Genomic DNA, 14782 nt, shown 5'->3' on the forward strand with positions numbered 1-14782 from the left:
TCAAGGAATTAGTGATTTTCTCTTCTCTTGACCATGACCAGCAAGACAGAAACCATCTTCCCCTTTTGCACCCCAGAAGATCTCTCGGGGTCAGCTGGGTTGAAGATCTCAGCAGAGCTGACATGGCGCACGCTGAATCCCCTTCCAGCCCCAGTGGGAACACCCACAGGGATGGCACTCGGGGTGGCAGCAGCCCTCACAGGGGGAGGCAGAGAAGCAGATGGAGCAGGACCTACCTGGTTTGTACTGGTACATGGGCCCCTCCCCGGAGCTCTCCGTGCAGCCGGAGGCGCCGTCGGTGCCCTCGGTGCCCTCTCCCTCCGAGATGCTCTCGGCGCCATTCCGCACCGGCTCTGCCTCCTGCTCCCCGTTCTCCTCCACACCTTTCACTGCTTTGAGCTCTGAGGGTTCCCTCTCTGCCTGAAGCCCATGGCTCATTTTCTCCTGGTCGGATTCAAGTACTTTGTCCCCTGAAGGTTCCTCCTCCTCCTTCGGCTGGAGCACGGACAGAGCAGAGGTTTTGTTAGAAACACCCTGACAAATTCAGTGCACGTGAAATGGCTCTTCATGGATTCACACGGCATTTTTGGGAGCAGCAGGAATACAAATGCTCCTTACACAGGGATATGAACACCACACTGAGCCACTGGGTGCTTTATCAGCTCATTCCCAAGGATAACCCACTGATAATTAATGGTGCAGCTGGAGAGACTCAGCATTGCCCATGAAATCCCCACGGGATTGGACGGAGGGAACTGTTAAGCCATGAGCAATCCCAGCCTGGAAATTCAACTCTGCTTTTCCTCTTCTCCTACCACCCATGAGAAAGGGGTGGTAAAGGGCACGTGGTGCTTGCTTTGGGGGATTCTTCCTTTAAATGCCTGCTGCCAACTGGAGCAGATGCCACTAAGGAAGGCAGTGTGAGATCCAGCCACAATGCCAGCATCTCAGTTTCAGGGAAAAGCATTAATAGTATCCCTGGCTGTTAATTTTAGAGCTCTCCAAGGACACAGCCTGATTGTGCATTCAGACGAGGAGGCGTTGGAAATGCTTCTCCCGGGAGAAATCCCAGCCCCTCTTAGCACTGAACAAAGGAGTAACTTCACTGAGGATGCTCTGGAGGAGGCTCCTGATCCTCTGCCTCCCTACCTGACTGCACCACATCCTCAAACACCTCTTGCAGATTTTTCAAGGAAATTCTCTGAAGAACTCCTCAGTGGAACAGCTGGGTGGTGCAGGAGACAAAACTCCTCCAGGGGAGGATGGAGCTGCTGGTGCAGCCCCTTTGCTCTCCTGCTCTGCACCACATCTGGCCAACCTCAGCTTTTATCCACACACTAGGCAGTCTGAACTTCCACATTTTTACTCTCTTGCTCCTTTTCTGATTGATTCTAGCCCCATACTGACCCAGGATATTAAGCACAGCCCCCTGCTGCAATATCCCTCTCAGAACAGCAGCAAGGGAGGTTTTCTTTACTCATCTAATCACTCTTGAGGTGGTTTTGCTGGGAAACTTCAGCATTTTTCATTATCAGCTTCTCCATCAGTTGGTCATTAGGAAAACCACTCCTTTGCCATGATATCCCTGTGCAGAATACCCTGCCAAATGTCAGGATGGTGGCCTGGGGCCATAATGGGGCAGTGCTGAAGGATCCAAACCCACTCTTCCCTCACCCTTCACTGAAAGGGGTTCATCAGTGCTGGGAGGCTGGTGGAAGTTTAGTGGAATCTTCTAGTGGAAGGTGTCCCTTGCCATGGCAGGGGTTGGAATGAGATGAGTCTTTAAGGGCCCTTCCAACCCAAACGAGTCTGTGATTCTATGACTGTATTAGTCATTAAATTAGGCAAACCCAAAGAAAACTGAAGAGCTTTAAAAGGGAGCAGCCTGACACCTGTCATCTAAAGGATGCTGAGGAAGAGCAGAATTCCTCCCCAAAACTGCCCTGGATCCTGTGAGACAATGCAGAAACAATGTTTCTAAAGTGCAATTTCCAGAGAGGAACAGCATCTTTAAATTTGGGTAAAGCAGGACTTAGGCTCCCTCTCACCTCTGTTTCTGCCTCTGTCACCTCCTCAGTGGCTTGGGTCCGCTCTTTTGGTTTCTTCCAGGTCTTTGGTGCAGTTACAGCGGTTTGGGCTGCAATGGAAACGTGCATCTGTTACAGCCCTGAATGACACGGGGCTGATGGGGCTGGGGGTGATGAGCTTCCCTCTCAGGGGCTGCACAGGACAACAAAGCAGTTCAGCCTTGTGTAGGATTCAGCTTGATTCAACCACTTTGGCTTTCAGTGCAGCAATAACAATCATTAGAATCAATAATCAATAACAATCACGAAAACACAGGAATTGGGAATTGTTCTACAAGTTGTTCATTCAAGCTCCAAATGGCACTTGGGGTAGCAAGGAGGTCACTGCCAACAGGACAAGGATCATGCAGGGAAAAAAACCTTCAGGAAGCCAGGTTTTTGGAAAGACCAGGTGCTGGCTGGAAGAGAAGGTTGTTCTCAACATATTTTTCTCAAGAATTATCATCATTATAATATTAACCATAAGCAAGCCCAAATTTCCACTATCTCATCCAAAAGGAAAACTCCTTCAATCCTGCAGCACTGCTCTGAGCTGGATTTATATTTTGATTTAAAAGCAGGTTGTAACTCCAGCATTAATGATCTCCCCAGCCAACTAAGTCAAAGGAAACACCGCAGAGTATTCCCAAGATCAGCACTGATTTACTCCAATCGTGTTTTCCCTCTAAAGGGTAGAAGAAACCACACAATATATTAAGAGGAGACAAACCCATTAATCCAATCTGCTCCTAATTTGTGGCAAATGCTCCCAGCTTAAATTCGGATCCCAGGCACACATGCCCAGTTAACAGAGTGTAAATGGGATTGATTTTGTGACTGAAGATTACTGCAAACAGATTTCCAGCTCTGGCTTTTGGTTTCCAGCAGACATTGTGGAAAAAAAACAGTGTGCACTTCCTTTATCACAATAAAACAGAATTTTGAAAGGTTCTTTTCTATAAATAAGAAGAGTTAGTATCAGCGAGTTCTGTTCCTAAGGCCATGGAGCAAATGGGATTTGCTGCATTCCCCCTGCCCCAAAGAATACACAGGAGTTTCTGTGGCTTCTCCAGAGTGTTTCCCTGTTTGGAGGGTGACCCTGGACCTGCAGATTCCCAGGGGAATCACCACATCCAGACCCCACCCAAAGAGCAACAGGAGCTACTGGTGCTGATGGAAGACTTTTACCTTCAGGCTGAACACCCCAAAAGCAGTCAATTAAAAAAGGCAAGTCTTATTTAAGTATTCAAACATCATCTCCTTGTTCACAGAACCAACAGCTGCAAAAATCACCCAGATCTCCCAAGCTCCAGGTCCTGCCCATCCCATCCATTGTGTCTCCCTATGGAGAGGATTTAAGGGCAGGGCAGAGCCCCAGCACAAATCCTGAATTTCCTGGGGCTCAAAGGAGGGGAGAGGAAGGGCCAAGCAGGCCCAGACTGCAACACAGCTTTGTCTCTCCCCCAGCAGGGAGCAGCCTTTAGTGCTGCTCCAGGCTGCTCCCTTGGCAAACACAGGCCAATTATTTCCAGTATCCGGGGGCAAAACCAAGGCTGGGGATGATCAGTGTCCATGCACATGGTAATTTCTGGAATTCAGCAAAGCACAGATCCAAGACAGGCTTCCCCAGTTCCCTCCATCACAAAATCTGCTAAAAATTCAGTGAAAGCTGAGCCCTTTTCAAAGGGCTGTTTCCAGTCCTGTTTGGTGATGTCACTGGCACACTCCCAGGGATTTCTCCAATAAGGGATTAGGCCTGCAAAGCAACAACCTCAGTTTTGCAACAGCCAGGTAATTTAACTGATCAATCCCAAAGTTTTTAATCTGACAGAATTCCACTGCCCTCAAACTCAAACCATGGAAACCATCTACGGTGTAAAATAACATTTCATTTTTAACTGCACAGAAATAAACTCAGGGTCATGGATTTGGGGCTGGCAAAGGTCCGGGGTGTTTCCTTCCTCAGCTGTCAGGATGTGAACATTACTGCTGCTCAAGTATACATTTTTTCCACCTTTTTTTGGCAAAAGTGAGCTCTGTAGAGGCTGCAAACCTGCCAAGCCTCCTGAATGAGTCTTGCCTTAAATCCCACGACTTCCATCAGCCCAGGGGCTCCAACCCCCAGCCGTGTGTGGAGCTGCCTGGGGTGGATCTCAGAGATCTCTGGAGACTTTGATCAGTCTTCCCCCCTCTTAAAATAGCAGACACCACATTTCTTTTTTTTCCTGTCAAGTTCACATTTCTGCTGCAGGAGCTCAAAGGAGAATTTGCACTGATGTGAGTTTGGGTGCCAACCTTCCCAAACCCCAAACCCAACAGGACAATGATGTTATTCCTCTGAAGATGGAGTTTCACCTGTGAGGCTGTAGGGCAATACAAAGTAATGTGTCTAGTTTGGCTCTTGGAAAGGGACCACTCCAGACACTTCAGGTCTTCTTTTCCGTTTTGCTGCCCTCAAGTTGAGCAACTTCATGTCCTCTCCAGTAGTTTAAGTCCTGCCCAAATGCAGCTTCATTTTTGCCACTATTCATACTTCCAGACCTTGTTTTCAGGTCATTTCATTCATTTGAAGAAGGGACACCAGAAACCAAACCAACACTCTGAGCTCTTACCACAGCTTTCAAAGCCAAGGGAGATAGCAGGAGTGACAACACTGATTTACTTTAGGATTGGAAAGAGGAGCAAACCCTTAATTCCAGACTACCCTGGACACCACTCCCAGTGCTACCCCAGCCCTGCAGAGATCTGCTCAGCAGGCCCAACGCTCCCTCAGCCATTCCTCCAGCTGTGTCACGTTCCCAGTGGAACATCTTCCCACAGGATTTACCCACCCACGAGCTCACGCCCATCCAGCGGGGCACGAGGCCTCTCCCCTCTGATGCGGTGCCAACTCTGAAGCCTAAATTAATACCAGCTCTTACATTTTTATTTTATTATCCAACATGCCATGAAAGACCAAAGCAAAGATTCACCATCGCCTTCCAGCTCATGGAAAAGAAAATATATTCCAGTGGTTATGGCAGCAAATCAAGAAAAAGGCGACACCTGATTTATGTTTCTGCCTCTCCAGGTTTTGGTGCTGGAGAAATTTCTCCAAGGTATTTCCAGTTTCAGCCCAAGTTGCTCATTACAGACTACTCAGCTCAGAAACTCCAGGGCTTGCCACAGCTGGGCTACTTAATACAGAAATATGTCTCATAAACGAGCTCTGCAAGAGACAGCCCTTTGAATTCCATGGGTATTCAGTTCTTTCAGCTTCTTGTGTCCCAAGGAGCTCTGTCTGGGACACACATCAGTCTCTTGTTTTCCTCTTTGCTTCTCTTAATAGCCATGATAGAATGGTGACATCAAAGGCCTCAGGTCTCTGGTAGCACCTTCTGCAGAAATTCCACTCCACCAACAACACTTCTGTTTTGTTGCCTGGAAAGTGCTGCTCCCTCACTGTAGCTATGGAAATCCCAGAATTCAATAAAAAGCAACAGTTGTTGATGACTTTATCCAGGGTGATGTTTTTAGTGCAGATTGGAGCTCCCAGGTCCTCTCTTGATAAGCTCTTTTTCTCCTTGTAGAGCAGATGAGTAGGAATTAATTACTGTAAAAAGCATGTGCTCTTGCCCCTTGCAGATAACAGCTCTTCCTGTCCTAAAGACTTCAGGCAAAAATTCCTGAGGAGGCAGGAACACAACCTGTGCCCTGAGAAGGGGGAAACATGTTCCCTTTCGATGCTCAGACCAGGAACACAGTCAGCAGCAAGGAACCAGCCCTGGGTACAACACCCTGCACTGCTCAGTGGTTCAGTGCTCTGAAACCCACCAAATCTTCCCCGTTTCATAAGGATGAACAACCAGTGATGCTGATGAGCAGGGAATGATGATCCAGTCACTCACAGACACAAAGACTGAAGCACCAAAGCCGCCAACTTCGCTGTGAGGGTGCTCAGAGCAGGCAGAATTCACTGTAAAATACAACAAGGGTGCTCCAGCAGAATCTCCTGACCTTGGAAATCTGGTAGAGACCTAAAGCCAGTGGAAAAGGAGGAATGGAGGTTCCCCTGGATCCCCACAGGATTAACTCAGCTCTGGCCTCTTCCTTCAAACACTGACAAAAGTCCTTTTGTGGAGCTGTAAAAAAAGAACTGCTGCAGCATAAAGATGTTTAAGGGTCTGAATGTATTTTCTTTCTTGACACAGAAATCGACAGAGCAAAAAATCCAAGTCTGGTTTCCCTGATTGTTGGACAGAAGCTGTGTCCTGTAAACTCTGCAGGATCAGGCAAATCCCTTTGCTCATCCCCAAAAAGCTGCCACCTCCAGTGCAAAATATGGGATCCACCCAGGAGCCTCAGGCAGCTTCAGTAGCTCAGGGAGGTGGGGATGAAGGTCTCATTCCCAAAATCAGGCAGGCCAGGTCATAGCTACAAAAAGGAGAGGCAGGAGGAGCTGCTGCAGGAATGAGATTATCCTGAGAGGTCCCAGCACTGTCCCAGCCAGCCCAGCTTGGCTCCCTTTAAAGGGAAAGCAGGGGCATGATTTGTGGCCAAGATGCTCTGTAATAATAACACCACTCTGCTGAAAACCCCAAAGAAATATTGCTCAAAGCCAAGCTCACAGCTACCAGCACGTGCTCGAGAAGTTTCCCTTATCCCAGGTTTAATCCTAACTCCAGAGATCATAAGAAAATCTCTCAGCCTTTAGTCCAAGAAAAACACAACAATATAACCCTTCCTCCTTGCTCCTGAGGGGTCAGCATCTGGATTTTCCAATGTATATGGCAGACATGCTGTTCCTTGTTCCTGAATTAGCAGGAATGATGATGTTATTTCAATCTCTCTTCCTCTCTCCAAGAAAGAACTGGAAAATTATTGCTGAAAAGAAGGCTGGCAGAGAAATGCAATAGTTTGAGATCATTAAATCAGGGGTAGAGCACAAAGAACCACTTGGAGAGCTTTGTGCTTTCTTTGAAGCCCTGAGCTTTTAATAGAAATCTGAGTTTCAAGTCATCTTTTACATGACTTGAGAACTTGTTTCCGTGTTGCCAAAGCCAATGGCTTGGCTAATGTGTGCTCTGGAGCATAATGACATTACAGCATTAAAATTAATCTTCTGCATAATTAAAAGCCCAAACACTGTAAGTTAATTTTTTTTTAATTTAAACTACAGGCCATTACAAAGCCAGCAATAACACTGCAAGCTGGAACCTGCCTGTGCAAAACCTTATTTACAGAGTCCCATTTCTCCTCTCCTTTTCAAGGAAATTAATTTGGTTTATGAATTAGCTCGGATTGAAAGAACAAGTGCCACAGCAGTGAAATGACCCGAGTGAAATAAAAATAGAAGCAGATTAACAGGAAAAAATCCTCATGGCTGGTGTAGTAAAGGGATCTTTCTTCTCATTTGTAGATACTGGATTTTAAAATCAGCATACTGAGCATCACACAAACATGGAACAGGGCCAACCTCAGCCTTTCAGTGCATTTAAGAGCAGAGCCTGAGATTTCTGAGCCCATTTCCCATATATCAAAGAAAAAATAAAAAAAAACCCTAAATTAAATGTTACTTTAAAAAAATAAAACCAACATGATCCAAATCACAACCAACTGTTTGTCCTCTTTGTCCAAGCTTCACCAAGTTCCAAGGAATTGAAATAACTGCAGAACAGGATGTAGAAAATGTGACACATGAAATGCTTTAACACTGCTTGGTGTGAAGAACAGCCCCCATTGCACCCCTCCAGCAGCAAATACAAGAAATTGATCATTTAACTTCTTTTCCATCATGTGATCTCCAGGAAGTCCTGCAAAAAAAGCCATTTTCCACAGGAAAAACAGAGTGTTAAAACCACAGTGCCAAACCAGAGATGTGGCAGGGCTGAAACCAAAGGCAGGCAACAACACTGGAGAAACAAACTGGATTTTAAAATGCCATTGCAGAAACTGCAATTTTAGTGAATTTTAAACTGCAAACTGCAGAATTTAAATTTAAAATTGTAAATTGTACATTTTGCTTACATGTGACTTTTGCAAACGAAAACCAGAAGCACCATTAATGAAGGGTGGGCAGGTAGAGGACCCTGGTGGGCGACCCTGGTGTGACTCTGTGTCAGTTGTGTGGGTGAGTGTGAATGGTCCTTTTCATTTTCCCACATCTGGGAACATCATGACACATTTTTTCATCTGGAAAAGACCCCACTCCAGCAGTTCTGGAAATGGCTGGTTCAGGGGCTTCATCCCAAGAGCTTCAGGGTCCCAAATCCAGAGCCACAGGCCCTTGGACTGACTGCTCATCTTGGGGGCAAGAGCAGCTGTGGCCGCCCCATCCCTGGAAGTGTCCAAGGCCAGGCTGGACACTGGGGCTTGGAGCACCCTGGGACAGTGAAAGGTGCTCCTGCCCATGGCAGGGGGTGGCACTGGATGGGATTTAAGGCCCCTCCAATCCAAACCATCCTGGGATTCCATGAAGAGCAGTGTGCTCTGCACTCCCCCTCCACCAGCCCTGTGCTGCCATGAGAGCATGAGCCCACCCCAGCCTGGGACACAGGTACAAGTCAGTGACCAATTACGAATAACCAGGAGGGATTTCTATCCCTGCCAATGAAGATCAGCATGTCACAATCACAGCAGTCACACAACACCACTGGGCTTTTTCTTTTGCAGATGGAAACAGAAATATCTATTGAAGAAGAAAAAGGCCCTTTCCTTCATCCTGCAGTTCCCAACATGAACCCACAGAGCCCAATGCTTACCTGGGACAGGACTCTTGCTTGAGTTCATACTCAGAGCCTCCTGGCTCTCCTCCAGTTGCCCATCTGCTTCTGTCTCTTCCTTCTTTTCAGTATCTTTTACCTCTTCACTAAGAGTAGTTCTTGTGCTCTCCTCTCCTTCTAAATCTCCCTGGACAACAGGGAGGGCACTCGGAGACGGGAGAGGAGGTGGAGAAGGAGTTGTAGTGGTGACAGCAGCGACGGGGAGCGGAGGGGACGGGGGCGGCAGGGTGGGCGGCGGGGTGGGAGGAGGAGAGGGAGCAGCGAGAGGAGCACTGGGAGGTGATGGAGCGCTCTCCACCTCCGCTGGGGGGGCCTCGCTGGGCTCCACCTCCACAGTCAACTCTGCAGTTTCCGCCTGGGCCGCCTCTGCCCCGGGCTCGGCCGCAGCCCCAGCGCTGCCCGTATCGCTGGTGACAGCGGGCCCGGCCGGCACCGCCACTGCGGCGTCACCGGGGGATGCTACTGCACTGCTGGGCTCCGAGCACGCCTCGGCACCGGGCTCTTCCGCAGGAGGAGGGGCCGCTGGCTCCGGGCAGGCTGTGGCACTGGGGGTGGGCATCGCCTCCTCTCTGGGGAAGGCCAGTTCACATTTGTCCTCCGGCTCAGCCGCGGCCGGGGCTCTGCTGGACGCGGGGACAGCAGCGGCAGCCGCGGGGACAGCGGCGACCGGAGCGGCCGGGGCCGGCGACGGAGCACGAGGAACTTCTGCTGGGCTTTCCACTGAGGGGGGGGCCTCGGTCGTCTGCCCAGCTTGATCTTTCTTCTCCCCAGCAGGTTCTGGTCTGAGGACTGGAGAAGGTGGTTTTAATACTGGATCTGGTTTTGGCTTCTCTTCTGGGAAAGGAGAAAAACCCCATTAGCAACAGCAAGGCAACTCCATGCTCCTGCCTGGTGCCTTGGCTCCCTTGGTTCCCGTTCCTGCATTCTGCCAAGGAGCTCTGAAGAAGACACCCGAGGCCCCTGCACCTCACTGCGAACCTAAATCTGCCATCCTGAGAAGAGAAGGATCTGGAGAGACTCATTGCAGCCTTCCAGCACCTAAAGAGGGCTTATAAAGCAAGGAAGGCAATTTTTACATGGACCAAGACTTGTGGGACAATGGGGAATGTGTTAAACTGAAAGACGAGAGATTTAGATTGGATGTTTGGAAGAAATGTATCAACACAAGCCCCCAAATCTTGTGTAGAAAGAAGTCCCTGCACTTATCCTGTGATTAGCAGCAGACCTGGTGATCCTGTCCCTGCCGTGACATCACACAGCTCCCAAATCTCTGCTGCAGCTCTGCTGCTTCCCACTCCTCTACAAAAGTATGAGCCATTATTGTTTAGGATCTTGCAGGAACACTGGACTCCTTCAGGACATGATTACACCAATAAAAATCATTCTGGAGAAGCCAGAGGCACAAACCTGCTCTTCAGATTAGGAAGTCAAAGGCCACAACCAACTGCAAATCCTCAAACTTCAAGTAGAATGGAACAGGTTTGGCTCTGCTGGATTTCCATTTGGGGCTTATTCAACAGCTCAGTGGAAGGGAAAGGGTTTTTGAAGGAGAACCAAGGGGCTTTTGAAGGAGAACCCATGTGAAACCCTGGAGCTTCAAATCCCACCTTTAGGAAGAGCTGGAGCAAAAGTGAGCTCTGCTTGCAGCCGTCAGCAGCCCCAGCAGCATTACAGAGGCCCACAGCCAAAGCAGTAGTTTATCAACCTAATGAGACACCCAGGGACATGGCTTTGGAGGAGGATGACAAGTGAGGAAAGAGATGGGAAAGAGTATCCCAACACCTGATTTTGATTCTGGAGGCTCCATGGAAGAAAAAGGATGCAGGAAGTGGTTTGGAAAGAGAAAACACATCACCTCTGATTTCTGGAACATCCTTTGCAGGAACTCCTGGAGCATTCCTGACATTTACAGCTCACTATAAACAACTGCCTGGATATTCTCTCCCCGAGTCAAAGGAGAATGCTCAAAAGAAACCCCAACCAAATGCATTTGAAATGTTAAGAAAATAATTCTGAGAGATAAAACCAGCACAAATCTACAGCTGCATTTGGAACCAGAGGTTTAACTCCCTTCCTTCAAACCACACCTTGTCTGGTCAATGCTCCCATCATGGATACAGGTTGTGTGTGCAAAATCCCAGAGAAAAGTGATTTGAGGAGGGATTTCAGAGAATGAGGAGCAGATTTGGCTAATGAGAAGCAAATCTGAACTTGAACCCCCATCCCAGAGAACAAGTCTCCAAGTCCTGGCAGAGGAGGACTCATCCCTGCCAACTGTTACAGAGAGTCACGTGAACAACTCACAGTTGGGGAGAGAAAACAAAAATCAGTGCAATTCATCCCAACTGGATCAAATCCCTCTTCCTAAATACGCTGAGATCATTCCTCATGTTATATTTAGAAAGTATTTACAGGAAGTGCTGGCTGTTCCAGGGGAAACATCAAGAGATATTTTTTAAATTTCCTGATAAATAGAATTTTTGCAAAATTATTTCTTAAAGATTCTTTCACATACCCCGTGGGACAGACCCCACTGCCTGCTTCATGGAAGAGCCATTGTTGGGCTGCTGGCTGGCCCCAGTGGCACAGACTGGCCAGGGCAGTGCACGAGGAAGAGTTTACTGGATACAGGAATTTTTTCCTGCTCTGTGGTGTTTATCTGACAATAACTGCTGGGCTCACTGCCATTTTTCCATCTTTTGTCCTGATGCAAACACTCACGAGGTGGCACCAGGACTGACTCAGTGTCAGTAGAGGGGATTTGGAGCTTTCCAAACTCTGGGGTCTGACATTCATCTGTTTTCCACAAACCATGTTGTACATTCTCCATGTCTGATACATTGCAAGATTTGGAAAGATGTTTAAAAAGAGGATAATACTATTCCAAACATCCCCCTGAACCTCTGCAAGTGGAAAAAATGTGGGCAGCTCTGATTCCATGCAGTTCTATCCCACTACACCTCCTGCACCAGCCTGGCCTGCAGCCACTGGCCTGACCTGGATTCTACAGCAGTGTCCTCCCCTCTGCCAGCCTGGCTGGTATGGACACACCAGGGGCATCTCCAGGAACCAGAACTTGCACCTAAATAATGTGATTCTTCAAGGTATTATAGTAGCAATTCCTATACCTGGTCCACTGGAAGTGTCCTTGCCATGGCAGTGGGGTCAGAATGGAAGGACCTTTATGGTCCCTCCCACCCAAACCATTCTGGAATTCTATGAAATGTCAAAAGTTTGTCTTTAAAAAAACCCCAACCACAGATATGAATAATGCAATCCCAAATCCAGCCTCGGGAATGAGCTCCAGACCAAGCCAAGAGGGACTGCAGGTCCTGGTCTGCCAGCAGAGAACACAGCTCTGATCCCAACCCCGAGCCCAGCACACCAGCCAGATGCTGCTCACTGTTAGAAGCAGCTGCACAAGCAGCACTGGGTGTGACAGAATCACAATGAAACCCTGATTCCAAACTTCAACAGCTGCCAGCACAGGAGGGCACAGGAGAGGAAGGGCACGGGGAGATCTTATCTGCAGGATGGACAGGGCAGAGGGGACTTTGGAGAAACAACAACACTGGTTTGAATGAGCACTTCAGCCATGCAGCCCTCTCTGTCACTGCTTTTGGTTTGGAAGCAAAAATCCCCCAACATCAAAGTGAAAAATCATTTTGATACCGTGGCATGTATTTTGGAACAGATGTGCCCCCCAAAAGTCATTAGTTCAGTTTAAATATTATTAACGGGCTCTGTTAATTACTGACACCAACCCCTACACTGCTCTGCCCCCCCCAGCCATGGCTGGGTGTTATTCCAGGGCTTTCCCTGCAGTGCTTACATAAATGTGCTCTTTAGCAATTTTTGGACTGGAACAAATGTTTGACTCTTTCTGGGATGGAACAGAGATAAACACAGGGAAGCTCATCAGTGTTAAACCCCAGTCAAGCCCTGCTTTATGTTTAAACCAGCACTGTCAGAGCTGTGTAGCTAAGCAAAGACAGTTTACTCACAGCTGCCTACAAAGGGATGAAGATAGAGAAGAGGGATAAGACCTGTTTGTCCTGGCAATCCACATTTTCATACACAGAGATGAAATACTGGGATGGAAAGTGCTGGGTTTTCAGAGATCAGAGTTCAAGGAGCTCCTGGTCACATGATTTAGTGGTAGGTGGTCCTGTGAGAAGCAGGGGGTTGGACTTGGTGATCCTTACAGGACCCTTCTGGCTGGAGATGTTCTGGTACCCATGGCTTTACAGCTCAGCCCCAGCTCGGTCCCAAGGGCAGATACACTTCAGCTGTCACTGGTGCCCCACCAGGTGACCACGTGGTGTGCTCAGAGGATGTCCCTGGCAGCAAAAGGGACTAGGAAATGTTGGCAGAGGGGACAAATACAGGGAAGAGCAGCTGTGCCAGAGCTGGGCAACACCAAACAGGCAGGGGAGCTCAGGCAGCACAGCCTCAGCAGAGCCAAAGGACATCAGACCCACCCATGCCTTGTTCAGGTGACACTGGGGACATCGAAGGTTTGCACCAACATCTAGACAGAGCCACAGCCTGCCTTTAAGTGGGAGATGGGATCAGCCCAGCCCCAAAAGGTCTTTTTTCAATCTTTTACAACCAATTTCTGCAGCACTTTAGCGGCACAGAACTGGAAGAGGGAGACCCTGATGTCCACGCTGTGGCTGTAAGAACAACCCCAGGGACACCATTGTTGGCTTCTCAGCAGGGACTGTGCTGGGATCGAGGGCATCTGCAGCACCAGAGATGTTGGTCTGTCCCCTTTTCTAGGGCTGTGCTCCTCTGGGGCTTGGTTTTCCTCTAGCAAACCTCTCCCAGGGAATATACAACAGGACAAGAGGAAATGGCCTCAGGTTGTGCCAGGGGTGGTTCAGGTTGGATTTCAGGAAAATTCCTTCAAGGAAAGGGTGGCCAGGCACTGACCTGGGCAGTGGTAGTCACTATCCCTGAAAGTGTTAAAAAAAATATGTGGATGTGACACCTGGGGACATGGTTAGTACTGAACATGGCAGTGCTGGCTTGGATTCCAAGATCTGGGAGGGCTTTTCCAACTTTGGTGATTCTGTGACTCTGAAATAAAAATCCCAGGATTCCATGATACTCTGGATACTCTGAAATAAAAATCCCAGCACTCCATGATGTCCCTGCATGTGCTGCTCCAGGCAGAGCCTGGGAGGCTGTGATGCCATGGGTGACACTGGGAAGCAGACAGTGGTGGCAGCTCTGTGCCCCAGCAGCCATCCTGCTGCCACACATCAGGAACTGCAGCTTCCAATGGCTGCAAATTCCAGTGTGGGAACAGCCTGGGCCTCCTCTGTCACCTCCTGGGACAATTCCCTGAACAGCTTAAAAAAAAATCTCCCTTCCAATATATGGGATATCCTGAGCTGGCAGGGACCCATCAGGATCTTCGAGTCCAACTCTTGGCCCTGTGCAGGGACCCCAAGGATCCCATCCTGTGCCTGAGAGCCTTGTCCAAGGAAATGGAATTTTAAGAAACTCTTTCCATCTGTGCCATTTTTACCAAAGTCAGCAAAATCTGTTATGGGCTTTATGAGACACTTGGCACACTAATGGGTTTTTTCCTAGTTAATGTTGCCCATTCCTACAGGACTGGACACACATGCAGCTCTGGGGAAGCCATATGATCCTCTGGATCCGTGCCACTGCTGGGGCTAATTATCCAAATGATCCAAAGCCTCTCTGGCTAAAGCGTTTCCCTGACAACACACTGGCTTCTGGAGGATGGCACTTGGGTGAGAGGAATTTCTTCCCTCTGTGTGCTCTGAAACAACATTTAGGACACAGAAGATTGAAGACAATTATTTTTAACCAGTTCCACATTAGCAAATTCCAATTAATTGCCTTAGCAACACACTTAAAATGTTCCACTGGAGGAAGAGAAGTTCCTCCCCTCCTATTTCTGCTGCCTGCTGGTCCCCC

General features: G+C 48.5%; 1 protein-coding gene across 15 annotated transcripts in view; it reads right to left on the bottom strand.

Annotated features, from left to right (window-relative positions):
• The window catches only part of EIF4G3 (eukaryotic translation initiation factor 4 gamma 3), a 141263-nt gene that overhangs the window by 32851 nt on the left and 93630 nt on the right, over window positions 1-14782 (bottom strand). For all 15 annotated transcript variants that reach the window (XR_007779305.1, XR_007779304.1, XR_007779303.1 and 12 more), the window contains 3 exons: window positions 8807-9661; window positions 2049-2137; window positions 237-495 (listed from right to left, as the gene is read on the bottom strand). Coding sequence is in view for 12 of the 15 variants with exons in the window: in XM_050982700.1 (XP_050838657.1) it covers window positions 237-495; window positions 2049-2137; window positions 8807-9661 (1203 nt within the window). In the remaining 3 variants the exon portion in view is untranslated. The remainder of the gene's footprint in view (window positions 1-236; window positions 496-2048; window positions 2138-8806; window positions 9662-14782) is intronic.

Source organism: Serinus canaria, chromosome 21 (genome assembly GCF_022539315.1).
Source record: "Serinus canaria isolate serCan28SL12 chromosome 21, serCan2020, whole genome shotgun sequence".
NCBI classification, from domain to species: domain Eukaryota; kingdom Metazoa; phylum Chordata; class Aves; order Passeriformes; family Fringillidae; genus Serinus; species Serinus canaria.